Source organism: Gigantopelta aegis, chromosome 15 (genome assembly GCF_016097555.1).
Source record: "Gigantopelta aegis isolate Gae_Host chromosome 15, Gae_host_genome, whole genome shotgun sequence".
Taxonomy (NCBI): Eukaryota; Metazoa; Mollusca; class Gastropoda; order Neomphalida; family Peltospiridae; genus Gigantopelta; species Gigantopelta aegis.
In genome coordinates this window covers 38,551,713-38,575,974 of record NC_054713.1, presented here as the reverse complement: position 1 = coordinate 38,575,974, position 24,262 = coordinate 38,551,713, and the positions used below count along the sequence as shown (strand labels likewise).

Here is a 24,262-nt window from a genome sequence, read left to right as displayed (position 1 = left end):
TTTCCCTAGAAATTTGGCAAGACGTGGTAGACCAAACACTTTTGGGGCATTTTCACCATTTTCAGGGCACTTTTTTTATATTAAAAATACACAAAAATTAATTGAAATAAACATTAATGTAATTTATGTGCTTGCTTTAATAAATGAATGGCAAAAGATATAAAAGGAATACTTTATTAATTAATAATACCTTTTTGGGTGTTTTATAAAGGCAATTTTAGAATTAATTAGTGAAAAAAGGACTATATGTTGTAACTTTTTCATGGGTTTATACATGTAGTTGAAAGTACAATGTTTATATTTCAAAGCTAAAGTTAATATATAATTTTGGAAGGCACCATAATGCAACTTTGAGATAGCACCTCCAATATGTTTTATTAAAATGATGGATGGGTATATATATACACACTACCACGCTACCAACGGACTGCAAAATCAGTCATGTTTTACGTTTTAGTGAACCGAAACCAATTTTAAAATACTGGTTCAACACTATCAGATCTATAAAATGAATGCATCGTTACTTTTTCTCCCCTATTTATGGTACCACTTTGTTATCAACACAGAGGGAGAGTTATCTGTATTCTTTCAATACTGGACAAATAGTGTGGCGAAGATTAATAGGAAATATACAGAATACTGATTTGTGTCTTTTTAACAATAAAAACTTGGAAGTTATGTTTTCAAACAGTCTACGTTCTTAATATAGGAACTTACTTCTACAAAAAATATACTGTAACAAACTTCCTGAATACTGGATTAATAACATTGGGTCCAGTTACCACAAGGATCTAAATCCAAAATGGTCTATCTTCTTAATACCGAGCAGATCTTCTAATGAATATACCTAGCACTTTTTGAATACTGACAATCATAGCTGTTTTTCAAAATTAACATATGTTTCTTCCTGTTAATACAAGAACACATTTGTACAAAAATGTATGCTACCTAGTAATTATTAAACAAATATTTATTTGCAAAATTATTTTTATGAAAATTTCTCTAAAAAGAACATATACTGATGGAAAGAAATACGGGAACACATCGAATTGTAGACCAAATTTAATTCACTACTAGCATAATAATGTCTGTATTTCATACCAAGTTGTAATGTCTGTAGTGTTGACTGTGCTGCCTATATGTTCCCAGTCAACTTCGGACAATATCAATTGTGTGATCCTTTATTTCTTTCCATCAGTATATTAATGTTAAATAATAAACAAATAATAATTCTTTATAAAATTACGGTATGAAAGTAATTTTTCGATAATGTGTGTTATTAATATAAAAACATTTATTGTTGAAAAAAGGTATATAATTATTTCGAAGAATACTGAATGAAAATCTTTTTGCAAACTTACCACATGTTTGATTAGTTTTTAAATAATACATATTCTTAACGTAACAACATTTTGCAACAAAAGAGTGCAAATTAATCTCATCAAATACTGTTAATAAAAACACAATATGCCATAAATAACTACTTTCTTATTCCAAAAGTTCGTAAATGCTTAGTGAATTCTGTAAACACGACAGTTCAATGTGACAAGACTGTGATGCGCCACTCAATCCTCTAAAACTATATCAACTAATTTTGACATAACCACAATTTCTAACAACACATATAGCTAACATGCGGTTCAACAAAACTAATAATAAAATGTTAAGCTAATTTTTTCAACATAATAAGACTAGATGTAGGACTTGGTTTCAAAACAGTCTGTAAGCACTGTTGACAAAATCTATAATACAGACAAAGTTAAAAATTTGGTTTGTGTAACGACACCATTACACCAAGTTGGTTTATTAATCATTGGCTATTAGATGTTAAACATTTGGTAATTTTGACAAGCAGTCTTCAGTTAAAAGTTTATTTTGTTTAACGACACCACAACAACACTCCCGGTTTATTAATCATCGGCTACTGGATGTACAAAGTTTTTATAATTCTGACATACAGGATTAGAGGAAACCTGCTAGTTTCCCATTAGCATCAAGGGATCTTTTAAATCAACTTTCCCACAGACTAGACAGCACATACCATAGCCTTTGATATATCAGTCTTTGTAAATAAATAATCAAGAGAATAGAGGAAACCTGCTAGTTTTCCATTAGCATCAAGGGATCTTTTATATTCACTTTTCCTGACAGGACAGCACATACCACAGCCTTTGATATACCAGTCTTTGTAATAAAAAAAGAATCAAGAGAATAAAGGAAACCTGCTAGTTTCCCATTAGCAGCAAGGGATCTTGTATATTCACTTTTCCAGACAGGACAGCACATACCATGTGGTCTTTAATACATGTCTTGGAGAAAAACAATTGGATATTGGGTCAGGACAGTACATACCATGACTTAGTAAATAAAATCATTTGATTGTAATTTTTATGAGGATGTAATTAAAAGAAAAAATCTTTACACATCAAAACAAAAAATGACTTTTAAAAACTTCAAATAACTTTTGAAAGATGCTCTTTATGTAGTCTGACAATCTTACATCCACAAGTCCTCTCTGTTTACTTGTTATTCCTAATTATTAATAATCAACGTGATTACAGGTTTTATCAACAGTACTCCCAGACGTATTTCGACAAAAAAAAGAGTCGATGGACTCTGTAACCCGACTAGTTGTATGACTCATCCAATATTTTCCACACCAGTTTTAACAAATCGACTGTACATTCGGCACGAAGAAAAAGTCAAATACGTAATACATAATTATCAATATATATATATAATGTTTATATAAAATGACAAAAGGTTTTCGGAAGACACATCTGACAAGAGTTGCCAAAATATACAGCTTAATATATACATCATTGTGCTGGTAACAACGGAATTAAAATACAATGTGTGTTGTTTAAAAAAAATTAGAATTGGTTAAAATTATGGGCTGAAGTGGAGACCAAGGCAAAAGTTGACTTTTGACAGTAAAACCAGCATAGGCTACTCCTACCATTTGCCAGCAAGGAGTCTTTTATATGCACTTTACATGAGATTCTGTTTCGATTGTGGAGAAACAAATATAGATGGAAGAAAAAGACGACCCCTGAAGAAACACCAAAACATGTTGCATGTTCAATACATATATATATATTCATGAGAGTGGTGTTTTTGCATTTTGTTAACAAAATTTCATTCCATAGAAGCAGGAATATTTAACCAGCATTTATTTCCAATTTAAATGTTTTTAAATTTGACAAAAGTTTCTTTTGGACATCAGTATAGATTTTTTATTGCCAATATCTCTTAACTGTCTGTTTAAAATTACGCTGCAAATTAAGAGAAATTGCTAGCACCCCCCCCCCCCCCCCCCCCCCCCGGCCTAGCTTGGGATTTTCAGGTGGCACACAGACTTTTTTGGAGATGGAATAAAACGCATACACATACACGCATTTACATCATATATTTTAATAATAAAAATAAAATATTTGTAATCTCAGGTGGTATGCAGCTGCGTACCTGCGTATATGGAAGCCAGTCCCCTGCTTCCCCCCATAACTTTCCATACAAACTTTCTCTACATAAAGTGTTTATTTAAAAAATATCATAATATATTCATTTACATAATTTTGAGACAAAACGTGTATTTTCTGCAACATGACATCATGTATATCATACAAAACAGTTTTAACACCCTGCTCAGTGGGCATAGATTGTTTTAACAGAAATGTTGCTGTCATATTGTTGACTTGTACCAACATCAGTATACCATCACTGCAATCTCTAAAATCTGGAAAGTGATGTATATCATTTCTTGGCAGAAACTTGTCATATTGTTGAGTTGTATTAACATCACGATACCCTCACTACTAACTCCAAAATTAGGAAATTGACGTATATCGTGATTTGGAAATTAATTTTCTTATCTTGTTTGCTGATTAATTTTCACACTGATCTTTCTGCCTCGATTTACACTACAGCCCAAGAGAGAGATATGAAATACACATTAATATAACTAGACTGGCATCTTAAAACAATGCACCAAAATAACAACACCGTGCCCTCTTCAGACAAGAGAAGGAAATAAGCACTTGAATCAGTGATAAAAATACTGACATACGTTCTTTATCTTACTGGACCAACAATAAAACAAATTTTGTTTTGATAATTACCGTGTCAAACAATAAACCTGATAGCCAACAGCACCTAATTTAAATAAACTTTCATCAACAGGATTTAAACAAGAATATATTTTCAGTAATCCCAAGTTTGTTTCCACTCACTGCAAGTGAGTACCTACTGGTTTCGTTTATTTACATATTCATACCGCTAGAAAATTGTTACTAAAAAAATCAGCTTTTATTAAAGCAGCTTAAAGTATTCAGAAAGTACATAGATATTGAAGGGAAAATAAATTTCAGATAAACTTAACTGTCACAACTGTTTGAGGATAATTTGTTAAACTGTTATAAAAGAATGCTGTAACAAGCTCACTGCATATAGATAAGATATTGTTATTAAATGTTTAATGTTCCGACAGTATCATCACATACATATAAAGAAAGAAGAAAGAAATGTTTTATTTAACGACGCACTCAACACATTTTAATTACGGTTATATGGCATCAGACATATGGTTAAGGACCACACAGATTTTGAGAGGAAACCCGCTGTCACCACTACATGGGCTACTCTTCCGATTAGCAGCAAGGGATCTTTTATTTGCGCTTCCCACAGGCAGGCACATACATATAAAAAAAACTGTGTATGGATATGTTAGCTAGAGATGCCACGGGTGGATACTAAAAATATTCAAGGGGTTTGCACCACCCTTTTTTTATTTATTTATAGACACTGCATAATTTTTTGATAGATTTGACAAAAATGCAGGGTTGATTCACACTGTAACAGTAAATATTTTGTACCCTATTTTCAGATTCTTGTATCGACCTCTCCGGACTAGCTCTGGATGGTCAGAAAATTTCGTCAAATTATCTCAAAAATGCTAAATCTATAGCTATTTTGCAACAAAATAACAATTATTACATTTTTTTTGCCAATTAAAATTCGACAAAAGTTCCTAAAATTCACAATTGGCGAGTCTGGCAAGTGGCAAAGCCAGCCCTGCTTCTGGATACCTGTTTTTAATAATGTCATGCACTACATTCTACCTACTATATCGACGGGAAGGGACAAAAAAATAGATGATATCCCTAAACAGTTGTATTTATCTGGTAGACAAGAGATTTGTTTTTTACTACAGTGATAATATTTGGAAGAACAAGATGTTCGTTATAACAGATGGTTACTTAATAAAGGTGGCCACTTCAAACAGGTTTGATGGCACATACTAAAAAATAATAATAATAAAAAAAATTCACTAAAACATCAATGTGTATAGTTAAATAGTGAAGTAAAATATCAAAACAGACTAGCGAAGTAACACTGCTAAAACTAAAAGGTTCAAGTTTGTAAATTGTCATAAATTAAATTATCAATCCTTTTAAAAACCCTGTAAACTTGGTCATCGGCAAATCATTTTCATTTCTGTTCAGTTCAACAAATGCAATTAAAGCACTAAATTTGGAAGTCTTTGGCATGTAACTGTATGCCTTTTCTGCATGCACCAAAATATATGGAAGCCACAAATTCATTTGGCATATGTGCCACTACTGTGACTGCACCAATATTCAATACCCAGGGGAAGTAACTCTGGTCAGGTATCATGTGCCACCATTCGAACCACTACTGTTCATAGGGTGCGCCATTTTCCGCCGCTTTGCAAAGTGCTGTATTTTATCTTCTAGACTCTCTGTGATAAAAAAAAAGAAGAAGAAAAAATTAATTTAATTGTAAATAAAACATTTATTATATACATAGCAATGAAACATATAGGTCTACAAAAACACAAATGTTGTATTCGGTGAAAAGTCATATTTTCGCTGTATTTTTGTTGCAGTGAAAATATAGAAATCACCTCTATATTTGGTGAACGAGTTCAGGCTTCAATTATCTTCCTTGTAAATTATTACGATCTAATTATTGAATTTGCTTCATCAGTTTTTTAGTTTGATAATTACCAATGGATCTCATCGTATTTAAAAAAGAAAAGAAAAAACTGAAAGAAAAGTAAATTAAACAATTATATATTTAAAAAATGGATATGCAGCCTAATGAGAGCAAAATATCTGAAACTGTGTACGAAGCCAAATAATGGCGACACAATGACCTGCCAATCTTTGACATGGTTAGGCCATCGGACGTAAGGCTGGTAGGTACTGGGTTCACAGCCCGGTATCGGCTCCCACCCAGAATGAGTTTTAACGACTCAGTGGGTAGGTGTAAGACCACTACACCCTCTTCTCTCTGACTAACCACTAACTCACTGTCCTTGACAGACAGCCCAGATAGCCAAGGTGTGTGCCCAGGACAGCGTGCTTGGACCTTAATTGGATATAAGCACGGAAATAATTTACAGTAAATTCTTTTTTTTTTGAAAATCACTTTACCAGGTATGTTTGCGCAACAGTATTATTAAATAATTATTCATTTAACTGTAATTAAGTAAAGGCTAATTTTGATCAAAATTTCTCATATAAAGTCCTTGGTCAAGTAAATTTTTTGCAAAAGTTGTACTGGAACATTGCATAAATAGATCATGGCATCACAAATATTGCGAGGAAACCTACAGCTACCATACAATGGGCTACTCTTCATGATTACAGTGATGAATCCAGAAAATACATTTAGGGGGGGCCCAGTGATATGAGGTGGAATGCCAAGAGAATTTTGGGGGAGGTTTTTCAGAGGGATCGTAAAAAAGAAAAGAAAATTAATATATAATAAAATTATAACTTATCGCAAAATTTGGGGGGGGGGGGGGGGGGGGGGGGGGGGGGGGGGGGGGGAGGAGGAGGAGAGGAACCGGGCCACTGAGCTAAGGATCTTTTATATGCACTGTCCCACAGACAAGATAGCACATACCAATGTCTTTGATATACCAGTCATGTAACACTGGCTGGAATGAGAAATAATCCAATGGGCCCACCACACCCCAGGTTACTGAGCTAGATCCTGCCCCTGGGGAGAGAAGCTGCACCTAGTAACATACCACAGGTATCTCGTTGTAATAAGGGTTTGTATGCACGCGGTCGATTCCCGGGAATGAGCCAATCAGATTGCTGCAGCAGAGGAGCGCTCAGTTCATTCCACGGAGCAATGTCAGACTCTGTAAAAGTAAAAATTTTTAAAAACTAAGTTTAAATATAAAAAAAATTAAAACTGAATCGGGGCTTACCAAATCAGTTAATTGATAATTTTTATACAAAGTGGCTACAGCATTTAAGGGGCGTTCCAAGTCGTGCACGATCTAATCGTGAGAACACTGAAATCGGAACAACTTTAGTCTTATACGTTCTGATTTTTGTAGGGCCAACAATCGTATGTGACAAGTCAGTGAGACTAATCGCATAGTGAGAATGCCCCTTCAGCATTTAGGCTAATACAACTGTGTGTAAACTAGCCACTTTTTAATCATTACCAGGGAACACTGAAATCGGAACAACTTTAGTCTTATACGTTCTGATTTTTGTAGGGCCAACAAATCGTATGTGACAAGTCAGTGAGACTAATCGCATAGTGAGAATGCCCCTTCAGCATTTAGGCTAATAGAACTGTGTGTAAACTAGCCACTTTTTAATCATTACCAGGGAAATACTCAACTTATCTGAAAATTTGTTAAACAAATTGTTCCCTGTGGAAGCTCTGTGAACCCAACATCTGTAACCTCTTTTGCTTTTATCTCATGATAGACTGATTTATTCTATATCGCCACGCTTGCTATTCGGAATTCCGTAAGTTTAAAAAACGAGGCAGGAAACAAATCTATGATTGTCGACAGTGAAGAGGGGAAAAGTTCCATTTCTCCGGTGTTAACAACATTTGTGCCTTCCAAAATACTATCCGACACCAAATACGCAAATTTCTAAAAATCGGAATTTCGAACAAGACAATCATAATAGCGTATTCTATGCTTTAAATTCGTAATAATTCCACCAAATTCATACTGGTTGGCATCTCTGGAAGAGTATGATACCCTGGTTACAATGGAAGATTTTAGACTGGTTGTTGGAATGTGCAAAAGAGGTCAGGGAGGTCAGGGGTTACAGAGTTCAGGTTACATATGAATGGAAATACAAAGTTAAAAGTTTGATTTGTTTAACAACACCACTAGAGCACATTGATTTATTAATCATCGGCTATTGGGATGTCAAACATTTGGTAATTTTGACATACAGTCTTAGAGAGGAAACCCGCTACATTTTTCCATTAGTAGCAAACGGATCTTTTATATGCACCATTCTACAGACAGGATAGCACATACCATGGCCTTTGATATACCAGTTGTAGTGCACTGGCTGCAACAAGAAATAATAACCCAATGGGCCCACCGACGGGGATCGATCCTAAACCAACCACTTTACAACTGGGCTACGTCCTGCCTTTATACAATACGACAAATAACTATGGTGGTTAATCAGAAAAAGTGTTAATCTAAATAAGAGGGCCCCCACCTCTCCCTCCCCCCCACCACAAAAAAAACCCCCATCATTATTCATCTATATACTAAATATATGGTATTTTTATGTTATCATATACTGAAAAAAAAAAATCTTAATAATATCATACCAGTTTCAACTTTGGCTGTATCAAGCTGATCTAACATGCGTTTAATCATCGTAGCTCTGAAATAAAAATAACAAACATAACAAACATGACGTATCCAAAATTAACATGGTGAATACTTTATGAGCGTTTCATTTTCAGCTGACAGCACTCTCCCCCCACAGGACAGTACATACCACAGGATTTGATATATCACTTGTGGGGCACTGGTTGGGATGGTATCTTAAACCACTATATCAAATGAGCTAGATCCTCCCCTCTTTCTTAGGCCAAAATAAAGTTACTGTAAAACAAACTATTATTTTTTAAACATGGATAACAAGAAAAATTCATCTCCAATTAAATGCAATGAAAATATTTTAAAATACTTCAAACAGTAAGTTTACTCAGTTTTCAACTGTAGCTGCTAAAAGGTAAATGTTACAACCTGTCCACATGGTTTATGTGTCTATTTTTTGGAAGCTGAAATTAATTTTGTGGAAAGGGAAAGAAAGAAAGACATTTTTTATTTAACGATGCACTCAACACATTGCATTTTACGGTTATATGGCATCAGACATATGGTTAAGGACCACACAGGTACTGAGAGAGGAAACCCGCTGTCGCCACTTCATTGGCTACTCTTTTCGATTAGCAGCAAAGGGATCTTTTATATGCACTATCCCAGACAGGGTAGTACATACCACAGCCTTTAATATACCAGTCATGGTGCACTGGCTGGAACGAGAAATAGCCCAAGTGGCCCATCGACAGAGATCGATCCCACACCGACTGCAAAACAGCGAGCACTGTACCACTGGGCTACGTCCCGCCCCTTTGTGAAAAGGGAGGCAATCTTTGCTTCTCAGATTTTAAGATGAAAGCAAATGCAACAAGCACTCTAGAAACTAGTCTCAAAATTAGATTACTTTTTTAACAGCAATGTGTAAGACTTTAAACAAACTTTGATGACAACATGAAACCTCTATCAAATGGACACATTCAAACCATACACATAAGAAAAGAGTGTGAATGACGGTTCATTAATTTGAGAAGATATTTAGGAAAAAAAAGAAAAGAAAAGTATAAACATGAGATTCAAACCTAATTGAATGCTGGGCCCATATTTGTTGCAAGTGTTTAATGTTGTCTTCATGCCAGTCTGAAAAAATAAAAAATAAGAACTAGAGGTAATACAAGTCATAAATCACATTCAACTCAGGTATCTAACAGTTACTTGCTGCCACTAGATATGGGCAGTATACCGTATATACCGTTCGGTATTGGTATCATGTCAGTACCGATTTATCGTACAGATCAAATTTCAAAATACCAAAATTTTGGTATTAAAAAATGTTTTACGCCATTTAGTAAAGCACTAACAGTATATCTGACAAACACAAAATAGCTGAAAGAAGAGAGATAAGAAGAGCTTGTGTATGGAATTTAGTTTTATTTAGATGAAATTAGCAGGTGGGACTTAACTCGGGCATACATTTAGAGCTGATAAAACACAAAATACCGCTCGATATCAGTATGGGTATGTATTAATACTGAATACCATACTGATATCAACATAAATCACCCCCAAAATATCGGTATCGATATCTAGCTGCAACAATAGAAGGTTTATTCCAAAGAACATCACATAACAAGGCTTTTGATGAACCAGTTGTGGGACATTGGCAGGCAGGGTAAAACGGGTATGGCGCCATATCTAAACTGTTTTGTAGATTTTTTTATTTTATTTTTAAGTTAACCTTTTGACAAAATTAATTACACTTATCATTACTGTATGATTTTCTTAACCCTAACCCTAATTTTAACCCATTATCTTTCTGGGGGAGGCCCACCATATCCCCTATTGATTGTGGTTGCAATCAATTCCATAGTGCCATACCCAAAAATTTCTTTCTGACAGAAACACTGGCAGGGTTAAACAAATCCACTACCCCTCGGTCCTGGTTAGATAATTTGTGATCTGGGCTATTGGAAATATTCACCAATATTACTATAATATTTACATGACTGCAAAAAGTACTCGCCTGCTCGCCAAATTCTGACGGACAAGTTAAAAAATGCAACTACCAGCCCGGCAGTCTATCTGTCTTTCTAATTTGATTTGCCATGTGATGTTGATCACTTACCAAATGTTCTCAATAATATTTTGTCAATATATCTCTCTATATATAAAATTTGAAGTGAAGACACTGTATATTATAATATTGTTAATATATTGTTCTACAGACTGGCGATCTACTAGAAATTCTGGTGGGCTAATAAAGTTTAGTTGGTTCTGGTCCAGCGGGCTACTTAAATATTTTCCATTTCTGCACCCCTGCTATATAGGGCACATGGCAAATGTTATGCGAGGGCTAGTGACTTTCTCATACATTTGTCAAACACCGACATTGGCCAAGACAGAACCCCCTCCAACCCAAATTAAAAATCAAAACAACCCCTCCCCACAAATAGTTTCACTGTAGTGGAAAGGCGGAGGGAGAAATGGACAGTTTACAACATCACAGTCTACGCCAGGAAAGGCGAGTGATCACTCCCGCTCCCCTCCACTCGCCTGGAAGGTTTTAGGAGAGTGGCAAACTGATCGCCTCTCACTCAAATATTTAATGCATTTTATTTGACACATCAATAGATTGCTCGTCTAGCACAATTTCTGGAGAGTCATCTTCAGCTCGCCTTGATTTTACTCATGGCGAAGACTGACATCATGTTTCACATTTATAAAGTAAACTGTATTAAAAACACACCTGCTTCATAAACCCACTCTAGATCATCTCCAAAATCACAGTCGTATAGCACAAGTGGAATTTCTGAAAAACAAAAACAAAATGTAACAACTAATCTGATAATAAATTTGACCCTTTTACCAATGATGAAAAATCACAACTGTGAACTGTAGGTTGTTTCCACAATAAAGTCAGACTTTTCCAATGATGTTTTGGCACAATTTAAAAAAATGTACTCTAATATATCATAAATGTAGATATACATACGAAAAATAAAAATAATACTTACCTTTTCATATATGAATATTATTTTATTTTACATAAAACATTAAAGGAAGACCCTAGTTTTTAAACACTAAGGCATATATTTCACGATTAGAGCAGTTTATGATAAATGAAATCAAAAACTATTTATATTTTATTCTTTAGATTATCCATTTCCGTACAACCAAAGTGTTTCTAGCCATCCTGGTTTTTTTAATACCACAAAATGCTTTTTTTTTTTTAAACGCACATGCGTCTGAGAAGTAACGGTCTTGCAGTCACCTTTTAGTCTACTTTTAAGGGTATTTCAACGTCACAGACTGTTGTTTTACTCTATTGTATCCAAATGTGTTACAGGTCTGTAAAAGAACCCAACTTAGTGTTAATTTTTACGGGTTGAAACTAGGGTCTAGGTGAAAAACATACCTTAGTGTTTAAAAACTAGGGTCTAGGTGAAAAACATACCTTAGTGTTTAAAAACTAGGGTCTAGGTGAAAAATATACCTCAGTGTTTAAAAACTAGGTCTAGGTGAAAAATATACCTCAGTGTTTAAAAACTAGGGTCTAGGTGAAAAATATACCATAGTGTTTAAAAACTAGGGTCTAGGTGAAAAATATACCTCAGTGTTTAAAAACTAGGGTCTAGGTGAAAAATATACCTCAGTGTTTAAAAACTAGGGTCTAGGTGAAAAATATACCTCAGTGTTTAAAAACTAGGGTCTAGGTGAAAAATATACCTCAGTGTTTAAAAACTAGGGTCTAGGTGAAAAATATACCTCAGTGTTTAAAAACTAGGGTCTAGGTGAAAAATATACCATAGTGTTTAAAAACTAGGGTCTAGGTGAAAAATATACCTCAGTGTTTAAAAACTAGGGTCTAGGTGAAAAATATACCATAGTGTTTAAAAACTAGGGTCTAGGTGAAAAATATACCTCAGTGTTTAAAAACTAGGGTCTAGGTGAAAAATATACCTCAGTGTTTAAAAACTAGGGTCTAGGTGAAAAATATACCTCAGTGTTTAAAAACTAGGGTCTAGGTGAAAAACATACCTCAGTGTTTAAAAACTAGGGTCTAGGTGAAAAACATACCGTAGTGTTTAAAAACTAGGGTCTAGGTGAAAAACATACCTTAGTGTTTAAAAACTAGGGTCTAGGTGAAAAATATACCTCAGTGTTTAAAAACTAGGGTCTAGGTGAAAAACATACCTCAGTGTTTAAAAACTAGAGTATGTCCCTTTAAAGAGACAATATGCGAGAAAAAGTAATAGACGTGTATCCCCATTAACGTGTATCCCCATTATACCATTTTCATTCAAACCCCCAGTTAACAGTAGCCTACAAGTAAACCCACTGTGCATTCAATCCTGCTATTTTTTTCTGCATGCTACCGGATCTTATAGAATGACTCATTTATTCTACCATCACATAAATTTTATTTTGCAAACCGGCACAGAATAGAGTTATTTTATCTCTTCAAGTCTGCATTCTTACCTGATGCCATTGCATATTGAGGTTTTTTGGGATGGTCATCGACTTTCAACAGTTCATCAATGATCTACAAAGAAAGAAAGAAAGTTTATTTTGACACTACTTGAGCACGTTGATTAATTAATCATCGGCTATTGGATGTCAAACATATGGTAATTATGACTCGTAGTCATCAGAGGAAACATGCTACATTTTTCCTAATGCAGCAAGGGATCTTTTATATGCACTTTCCCATAGACAGGAAAGCATCCCATGCCTTTGTCCAGTTGTGGTGCACTGGTTGAAATGAGAAAAAACCTAATCAGCTGAATAGATCCACTGAGGTGGTTCGATCCTGCGAAGCGAGCACTCAACCGACTGAGCTAAGTCCCACCCTCAATGACTACAAAAACATAAAATGTAGCTGTTCAAGTTCATTAACACTGTAGTCGTTTTGTACATTGCTTTAGTAAATGACAGAATAATCATTTGAAATAAAAGGTTTAATTTTCTTTTAAAAGATGCAATCTAAACCGTACTTTAAAAAAAAGGTAATTTTTTTCAGCATTTCAGATCAGTTTCGTCTGCCATACAAGTTTATGAAAACTTTTTATGCAATCAAAGAAAAGAAGAAACCTCACACCCTTTGAACTACAACCGAACTCAGCACATTTATGAGTCAGGCGCAAAAAAATTTCAGACACCCATATATAAAATAATTTTTTATTTAAAACAAATACACATTGAGAATTTTTTTGTTACAGTTGTAGACCTACCAAGTAAACAACAATAATTACTGTGCAACCCTTGTACAATCACTTGTGGGAAAACCCTAATATAACAAACATTCTGAGAGTACTGCTAAAGGTTGGACTATACCAATTCAAATCCCATAGGCGACCATGTTAACGTTTGTGTTTAAAAACACTATATGCAATATATCAACCAAACTGTGACCCATAAATATCAGTACTACAACCCCTACCTCAAAGTATTAACTGCAGAAAATGGTACCTTTCACGGCTCATTTTCGGTATAACCAGATGTTTCTGCAACACCCCTAGTTTCGCACAAAATTTTAGTACTTTTTTTTACAGGTACCCCATACATGTTCCAAGCACAAGGCTACTTGACACGGTGGTACTACATCAAATAAAATTGCATACATTTTTAGCCCAGATGAAACTAATTGTTTTTACAACCAACACACTCACATTTATAGTCAATCACAGGACTTGTGGTGTTAACTTCTCTATCAAAAGTTCGGTACACCTCGAACTTCGACCCAGCCGGAAATTAATTGGTATAGTGCAACCTATAGCAATACATGTCCCCTTCTGGGCCCCAACAAACTGTCGTATTGCCTAAGGTAAAGGGCCATAACTCTGTGAAAAATGGCTAAATCCCCAACTGTAACAGCATATGATAAAGCTATGTACATAATTTCAGCTCAATATCTTTGAGACATTGCAAAAAAGAAAGTCTGGAAAACTAATCTTCATATCTCCCAAGTTTAAGGGCCATAACTCTGTCAAAAATTGATAAATGCCCATTGAACTCAAACATGATCTATAACACTACATGATAAAGCAATATATAAAATATCAGCATAGCAGAAAACATATTTTTACAATTATATGGACAGATAAACAGAGAGCGACAAAAACTTTAGTTTCGGGACGTAGTCCAGTGGTAAAGCGTTCGCTTGATGCACGGTCAGTCTAGGATGGATCCCCGTCGGTGGGCTCATTAGGCTATTTCTTGCTCCAGCCAGTGAACCACTGTGGTATGTGCTATCCTGTCTGTGGGATGGTGCATATAAAAGATCTCTTGCTGCTAATCGATAAAGGGGCGACAGCGGGTTTCCTCCCTCAATATCTCTGTGGTCCTTAACCATATGTCCAATGCCATATAACCGTAAATAAAATGTGTTGAGTGCGTCATTAAATGAAACATTTCCTTCCTTCCATTTGGACAGGCAGGGTACAAATAATATTTGCATAGTGTGACTTTTTCTCTATCTATAAACTTGAAGCATTAGTATTAAACTGAAGCTGCATCAATTGACGTAAAGTGAAAAAACTTTTATCTGTAACAGTACTTGATAAAGCTACATACAAAATTTCAGCTCTATATCTTGACGAATTGTGCAAAAAACATGATGAGATGAAACCTATAGTCCCCTCTGGTTGGACCGATAGAGGACTACTAAACTCTAACAACACCGAGACAATAAAGCACAACTTACATCTGGCTTTTCTCTGCCCTGCCCCACCAAGAGTAAAACGGACATGATACAACGTATCTGATGCCACAGGAATGCAAGTCCAGTAATCGTGAGTTCTACCATTTGGTAGCCATTTTCCCTGGAACAACAAACAGAAATCATTTATGTTTAATTACGTAAACTATATTTACGTCACTTGCAATACAGTTTCATGCTACAGTGATGGTACAAATTTTTTTTCTTTTTAAAAGAGAAGATTTTTAATTTGACGTGAGCTACGTTATCTTTTATTTACAATGAAAAGATTAGTAGTACTTAAAAAGTTTAGTAACTAACACCCTAACAATATGATGGTTCCAGGGCTAGCTCTGGCACTCGCCAAATTCGCCAACTGCGAATATTGAAAGCAGTTGGCTAATTTTATTTTAACTTGGCAAAATAATTTCATATAATAACTGATATTTTGTCATAAATTATCTGGGTTTTTTTTGCAATTTTTGAAGTTTCCTAGAAAATTTGGTGAACTTTTCTGCTCACCCAGAGCTAGCCGTAGATGGTTCCGACATAAATAAAAAGAAAAAAGAAAAAAGAGAGTTCAAGTGAGATCTAAAGCCCTGCTTAAGTAAACTCAAGATTGAACTACTCTCGGCTTACTAATGTCTCAAACTATATGTAGCTCCCTATCTTTATCTTTTGGCTGACCGTTCAAAATTGTGCCTAAATTCCTTCATCAAAAGTTTGCACTCATTCTCTTTGGCTTAATCCTATGGGACATTCCAAATTCCATACCACCCTTCGGCTGTTACCGGCTACGGCCGGACTGCTGGTGCTCCCGTATACCTGCCAGTGCAGGCAGTCCCCTCTCCAACCCACCCGATCCCTTTCCTGTCCTGGACGGAGTAGCTGGCTGAGGCCGGCACCTGTGCCCAGGGCAGGTGTGCGCTACAATAGCTTGTTCTGAATGTGCAAGTTAAATACTCTTTCTTGACCTGACCTGACCTAAGATTTCAAGATATTGTTTCCTGTATCTGTGGTGTTAAAACAAACAAAAATCCCAACTAGCTGGTGTAATCCAGGATATTTTAATTAGTTACCTTTCATCGAGAAGCTGTATTTCTGCAGAAACAATTCTCCGTTTAAAATTAACGACGCCGTTTCCGACGTCCATCTTACACAAGTTACGGAAATCATGTTCTCCTATCAGCTTGGAAGCCGCCTCGCACATCAGCTGAAAAAGAAAATGACTCATCTTGTATTCATCAGAATATTTCTTTCGAAAACTATAGGACTGAAACATGAAAAAAAAAACCCACCGAAAAAACATTGCATAAAAATTCATAGTTGACAAAATAGAAATATATTTGAAATAAGAGAATGAAAAACATTTGTGGACATTTGTATACCAGACCTTGACTTTTAACTATTTTCAGTATGATATTAAATCAATGTTTTTGGAACGACTGAAATAAATGAAGAATTCCTAGAGTACTTCTAAACCAAATTTTGTTATCTCCTAAGTTCAAAGGCCACAACTCTGTCAACAAGAGTACCCGGTGAGGTACATGATACGCCCTTCAGGAGTTCGAAGGAAAACCATATGATGTTCAGAATATAGACAAATTATTTGATTTATTTGTATCAGAGACCTAGTAACTGATTGCGACACACTACCGTCTCCCAAATTGTTCCTACATGTGAGGTTCTATGATCCTGTATGCAAGATATGGTCCGGACAAGGATTTACTGTTATGTCCAGTAGACCGTGAAAAGTAGGTCAGTTATCTATGCCACACACCGCCATCCCAAGTTGTTCTTACACGTGAGGTTTAATGGTCCTGTATGCATTTGTATGCAAGATATGGTCCGGACAAGGATTTACTGTTATGTCCAGTAGACCGTGAAAAGTAGGTCAGTTATCTATGCCACACACCGCCATCCCAAGTTGTTCTTACACGTGAGGTTTAATGGTCCTGTATGCATTTGTAAGCAAGATATGGTCTGGACAAGGATTTACTGTTATGTGCAGTAGACCGTGAAAAGTAGGTCACAGTGAATTAGCAATAGTACATGACACACCACCATCCCAAGTTGTTCCTACATGTGAGGTTTGATAGTCCTGTATGCAAGATATGGTCCGGACAAGAAAAAGTTAACAAGATGGACGTACGGACAACGCCATACTATAATACAACCCATCATAGATGGGCGTACAAAAATGGGTAAAACCGCATTAAGATGAAACATGATCTATAATGCTACATGATAAAGCTATATACAAAATTTCAGCATAGCAGAAAAAATATTTGGATAATTATATAGACAGACAGACAGAGACAAACACTTTAGTTCTTTCCAGCGAAGTGTGACTTTTTCTTTATTTATAAATCTGAAGCATTATTATTAAACTGAAGCTGCATCAACTGACGTAAAGAAATTAAAAACATATATTAAAATGCAACGATTTAAGAGTCTGAAAAATGCACTTGAAAGTGAATAAAAACAAACTTACTGCCAAGTCTAAGTTTCCTTTGGGAAAGAAATACTTGTATGTTCTCTTCTTACAACTAAATCTGAAAACAGAACAAGCACACTCAAATTAAACTGTTAACCTTCACGACCCCATTAACTAATATTCATCTATACAACACATATTTGTAGAAATTGTCTTGGATTTTAGTATTTTGACTATCAATTCCACAAAATGATGACAATGTTCAGCCATTGTATTCACAAACTGCCCTTTCAACTCAAAATTCCTATTATTATTCATAGAAAAATGATAAAATAATTCAATCATTTAAAAAAAAAAGCTACTTCCTATTAGTATTTCTGATCACTAGGGTGGATATAACAAAAGCAAGGCTAGTTACGCCACTTCGCCAAATACAAATTTAAAAAACAATTGGCAAATTTTATTTTTATTTGATGAAATAATTTTATGAAATAACCGATAGTTTGATAGAAATTATATGGGTTTCTGTAGTTTTTGTAGTACGACTGATAATTTGGCGCAATTTTCTGCTGATCTGGAGCTAGCCCTGAAAAGGAAAATAAAAATGAGGAACGTGCAATGCATACACTATATATATCGTGTATTCTCTTGCACGACATCGATCAGATATCCGGCCTCCAGTATCCTAAACCACCAAAACATTAAAGGGACAGACCCTCGTTTCAACCCGTGAAAATTAACACTAAGTTTAGTTAATCTACAAACCTGTAACACATTTGGATAAACTTACAATAGAGTGAAACATGAGTCTGTGACCGTGAAATGGTGAAATACCCTCTAAAAACAGACTAAAACTTGACTCCATAACTGTTATTTCTCAGATGCATGTGCATTTTTAAAAATATGAGAAATGTACGGAAATTGATAATCTAAACCATAGAATCTAAGTAAAGTATGACTTCAGTTATCAAAAACGGCTACAATAGTAAAAAATATGCCTTAGTGTTTAAAACCTAGGGTATGTTTAAAAACTAGGGTATGTCCCCTTCAGAAAAATGAACTTACCTAGCACTGAAAGTTTTTTCAACCGGGGCCCATGCTAAGACTCTTATCTCCGGAGGAAGCACTTTGTTGAGTATGTGGACATAGCGAATCTCGGTACTTTTTTCACCTGGGAGAATTAAGAAAAGAAAAACAATGAAAATTATGGGTAATAAATTCTACCAAGAGGCAAGCTTTTTTTCTCTTTCTTTTTATCATAATGCAGGGCTAGAAATGAAAAAAAAAAATCTACATGCACCAGGTGCATGTTGATTATCATTTTCTTTTTAATTTAACTGTCTGGCGGAGTTCAATTTGTCAGCAACAAATGTGTTATGTGCGTGGATACCCCAAAGTCGATCTCGACCACCTTCCCTAATACCGTTCATGGATATAACCGAGATATTGCTGACAATTTTCGCAAATATATTTCATGGAAATGACTGAAAGGGCGCCATTGTTGTAAGTAGGATTATGGGATACAAAATGGATGCGCCTATAAGATAAAAGTTATCGTTTTCATGTGGCAACAGATTACGAAATGCACACGCAAAATTCAACAACTTGAGTCTGAATGTGGTAGACAACAGCATACTAGTATACGCAATGCACAGTACTTGAAAAATATTAGCATGCACCGCGTGCACCCAGTTTTAAAAGTTACATGCACACGCAAAAATCAGCATGCACCGGTGCATGTACTAACACTGCATTTCTAGCCCTGTAATGGAAAGCAATTAGTTTTACCCAAGTAAAATCAATCTTAATCTCAAACTGTGGAAGTACATATTTATTTGAATTTATCCTGCAACCACTTCTTTTTTAAAGCATAGATTGCACAGAACAGGTGGGTATATTTAGGGTTTTTATGTCATCATCTGTCTTGGTCCATCCTCAATGACCAGGGTGCCCCCTCCTTTGCCTTGGTACCCTAAATATTTTCCTAAACAGTAACACAGGAGTTCTGTATAACCCACAGGTTATGCAAAAATCAGCATCAAGGCGTGTCGTTAAATAAAACAATTCCTTCCTTGATATCATGGGAAAGTTAAAGAAACAAAATTGATGTGCGAGGGTCATAATCAATGTGCGTGCTGACTGAGACCAGAAATTTATTTTGTTTGGCCTTACCTTGTCTGGTGTGAGCAGTTCCTCCCTCTTTCTTCATCACACCTGGCCCGTCAAGGAGGTTCGTTCTCAGGTTAATGGATATCACCTGTAATCAGAGACAGGTACAACAACTGGTATCACCTGTAGTGTTTTCCTTAGAAATTGGGCAAGCATGGTACAATACACTATTGGGGCCTTGCATTTTCATAATTTTCACGGCATTTTTTCCCCCCATTAAAGACCAAAACATTTATTTAAATAAAATTATATGTAATTAATGTGATTGCTTTAATAAATGAACTATAAAATATATAAGAGGGATATTTTATTAATTAATAATACATTTTCTGCATGTTTTATAAAGGCAATTTTGGAATTAATTATTGAAAAAGGCTTGTTTAATGTGCCGATTACGGCAATATGGCTCTAGACTACTGAGGCATGGTGTCACACCAAAGTAAAACAAGCTAGGAAAAACACTAACATGTAATCAGTACAATATGTATTACTTGTAAAACTGAAGAAAATTAAGAATGGAATTAAGTCCTCCCTGTGAAAAAAAAATTGAGGACACAGCTTTCTTTCTTTATATTAAAAAAAAAAATCCATGAATTTTAATACTTCACAACATAACTGAATAATACAAAATTATTGTTAAACATTAGGTATTTTATAACCTTTGTTGTATTCAGAATTCTGAAAATTTGCGACAATGGTCGTTTCGTTCGAGTGTTGCTTGTGCAAATCTAATTTTGAGCAACATTTTTTTATGCACGCAAAATTTTAAGCAACATTTACATGAATATAACAAGTTGTGCAAAATAGAAATGGGTTACAAGGATTTATTTCTATGTAACTGATAAATGGGTCAATGCTCAGATACCAAAAAAAAACGGCAGATGAAAATACAGAATTAAAAAAAAAAAACATTATTACCTGTCCAAGGGCACTAACTCCTTTGTCAGTTCGACCACACCTGTGGTAATTTGACGTTTCTCTGAAAACACAATTCCTTCAAATTATGGCAACCAAAAAAAAGAAGAAGAATATCCATTGAACAATAACCTAGCACAATGCATAATCAACAATTAGCTCAGCCACTCCCCAACAACAAAATTTAAACTAGTAAAAAAAAATTTAATTTGGTGAAATAATATCATGCAATGACTGATATTGTTGGGAAATAAAAAAGTATGAGTTTCTGTAAATTTTATAATTTAACAGATGATTTGGTAAAATTTTAATTACACATATTTTAATTTCAGTTATACATATTTTAATTTCAGTTATGTGGCATCGAACATGTGGTTAAGGACTACACAGATAATGAAAGGAAATCCCCCCCCCTAAAAGAAATTAGTTTTGTTTAATGACACCACAAGAGCACACTGCTTTATTAATCATTGGCTATTCAGTGTTTCTGCCAGAAAGAATTTTTTTGGTATGTCGCTGTGGAATTGAATGCAACCACAAATAACGGGGTGTGGGGGTGGCCTCCCCCTGAAAGAAAATAGGTCAAGTTTAGGATTAGGGTTTAGAAAATAATACAGCAATAATAAAATTAATTAATTTTGTCAAAAAGTTAACTTAAAAAAATCAAATCTACCAAACAATTTGGGTATGGCACCATACCCACTTTACCCTCTGGCAAAAACACCCCTGCTATTGGATGTCAAACATTTGGTGTTTTGACACACAGTCATAGAGAGGAAACCCGATACATTTTGTCATTAGTAGCAAGGGATCTTTTATATGCACCATCCTACAAACAGGATAGTACATACCACAGCCTTTGATATACCAGTCATAGTGCACTGGCTGAAACGATCATTCTGATTTAGGCGTTCTCACAGTACGATTCGATCGTACGTGACAAGTCTGAGCGCATAATGAGAATGCCCTTTGAGAAACACATGGCTAGAATTAGCGTACCTGGACTCGACGAGTTTCGTCTTGAGCAAGGCATCAAACACAGCCGACTCCACCGTCTTATCCGTATCTTCCTGAACCACGAAGCCGTGATAATCCCAGCCGAGGTAGGCGATTTTCAGAGCGACATGGCGCGTGTTGTACCTACAAAATAAAATAAAATTATAACAAATTTATAATGAGAGTATGCAGTTCTAGCTCTGAGTGAGCAGAAAATTTCGGCAAATTATCTATTAAACCTTCAAAAGCACCACAAACCCAGTTATTTTGTAAAGAAAAATTCAATTATAACATGAAATTATTTCGCCATTTAAAAATAAAATATGCCAACTGTTTCTAAAATTTCCAATTGACGAATTTGGCGATTGCAAGTTAGCCCTAAGTATGGATACTATGCCCAGACTATTAAAATGAAAGGAATACAACATGTTAACCATCACATAATCATGGCAGTTTGGTATCTGTAGAAAACCAATTGTTTTCTCCTGTCATGCTTACTTAATCTAACTTCTCGGGTTAGTAAGAGGTCAAATTAAATTGATAAGAAATAACATAACAAAAAGAGACATTCTCTACATTATTACCATATGGTTAAAAATCTAGAACGGCAAGTGGGACGTAACACCTCAACATCATCGATTGGCGCACAACTGAATTGGAATGCCAACCAAACAAGATCAGTGATATAATTTAAACTTGATTGTGGGTAATAAATAGGATATTAAACTTGCTACCACTTTCTATCATGTTTATGTCACTCATTAAATTATTTTCATTGTCACTTGCTAAAGCTTGTGACAAATGAAAATATTTTCACTCGGGGACAAAAAACATAAGAAATAGATGCTCATTTAACATCCTATAATAAGCTCATTTTGAGACTTGTCATCCTCAGTTAACTACCACCAATGTAGTGTATTTGCAACATTGCTTACTTGCTAAAATCAAAGTCCCTTTGAGGTTTTTCTTTTTTCTTGGAACCGGTTCCGGAATTGCTTGATTTCAGCATAATATTCCTCAACTGGGTAACATGAGCTTCCAGCTGTCGAACACGAGTAACCAGATCCTGGGAGAAAATCAAACAAAATAATGAAGTGTAATAATAAGATGCACATACATGTAGATTAATTAAAAGTGTACTAGATACAGTCCTCGTTACCAGGAACCTCTTTTTACGAAGCGATCTTACCGCTAAGATCAACTTAAGTCAGGGCTGTAGACTGCATCAAAGTCGAGGCGATACCTTCTTCCCTAAATAATCACACCCAAATTAACGACAAACACGCCGACCTTAAAGAATGTCACCCCAAACCCACTGAAATGTTACGTTTAATGACATTAAAATAAGTTGAAAAACAGTCCCCGTTGTGCCCAAATTAGCGAGATCTAAAGCACTGCCGTAAGTGCATAGCTACATTTATTACACACCAGTGTAAAATATTGCTCATGTCATAACAATCACTTGATATCTAACTAGTGTAATATTGACGTGACGTGAGCGTGATGTAGATCACTTTCTGACCCAACTCATAGAAAAATAATGTGTAGTAGATCTCGACATCTGCTTATTTCTGCGTTGCGGCTAGTTTGCAGTTGGTCTGTAATAAACAAAAATACTAAACTAGCTTGCCTGTCATACCATTTTCATGAAACTTGTGAACAGTGAACAGTGTTGGTATCTGACAGGCAAGCTTGCTTAGTATTCTAAATGTATCTTATGCACTTAAGGTGATTTTAGTACTACGATCACTTTGTAAAACATGGCCCAGGACTGTTGCAAAGTGAATTTAACTAAAATCTGACATGCAGAGCTGGCGAAACATTAAACAATCAAGATATTGCCTACCTGTACTCTGTAAAAATGTGTCATGAGGTATCACTTCGGGCTGTAGTTATCATTAACATAAAATTGAATCTTTCAAAGCACCCAAATAGATAATATGCATGCATGTAATAATGTAAGCAATGATTAAAACTTACTTTTAAAAATTGTACTTTAGGGAATAAATAATTTAAAAAAATTTAAGTAGTGTAGGTAGTTTTTTTAAAAACTACATTCACCCCTAAAGATTCATAAAATTATTTTATCCCCCCTCTCCCCCCACTTACAAAGACTCAATACAATAATTTAAAAATGGTCAGACCTTTTTCTAGGTAGGGTTGGCAACCCCTGCAATTAAAATAATGTCCACAGCAAAAACATGTCATTGAAAAAAAAAAAAACTTGAATAGTCCAAGACAAAAAACTGCCGCAGAGAACTAAAACCCCAAGGCATTCTCCACGGCATTGTTGATTGCTGTGGTCAATTGCAGGGGTTGGGTTAGGTGCCAGAAAACCATATTCTTTCTTCTTAGGCCTTACGTGTACATGTACATTGTATGGCATATAGCATTAGAAATATGCATTACGGTAAAT

General features: G+C 35.2%; 1 protein-coding gene across 1 annotated transcript in view; it reads right to left on the bottom strand.

The window, feature by feature from the left end:
- Window positions 1–2,178: 2,178 nt before the first annotated feature.
- The window catches only part of LOC121390506 (tRNA pseudouridine(38/39) synthase-like), a 34,832-nt gene continuing 12,748 nt past the window's right edge, over window positions 2,179–24,262 (bottom strand). Inside the window, exons 4-17 of the mRNA XM_041522337.1 lie at window positions 22,782–22,912; window positions 21,850–21,990; window positions 20,854–20,914; window positions 19,939–20,023; window positions 18,832–18,937; window positions 17,824–17,884; window positions 16,409–16,542; window positions 15,336–15,453; window positions 13,112–13,175; window positions 11,379–11,441; window positions 9,715–9,772; window positions 8,635–8,690; window positions 7,058–7,174; window positions 2,179–5,758 (exon numbers count right to left, since the gene is read on the bottom strand). Coding sequence (XP_041378271.1) covers window positions 5,670–5,758; window positions 7,058–7,174; window positions 8,635–8,690; window positions 9,715–9,772; window positions 11,379–11,441; window positions 13,112–13,175; window positions 15,336–15,453; window positions 16,409–16,542; window positions 17,824–17,884; window positions 18,832–18,937; window positions 19,939–20,023; window positions 20,854–20,914; window positions 21,850–21,990; window positions 22,782–22,912 — 1,284 coding nt within the window. The 3' untranslated portion in view covers window positions 2,179–5,669. The remainder of the gene's footprint in view (window positions 5,759–7,057; window positions 7,175–8,634; window positions 8,691–9,714; window positions 9,773–11,378; window positions 11,442–13,111; window positions 13,176–15,335; window positions 15,454–16,408; window positions 16,543–17,823; window positions 17,885–18,831; window positions 18,938–19,938; window positions 20,024–20,853; window positions 20,915–21,849; window positions 21,991–22,781; window positions 22,913–24,262) is intronic.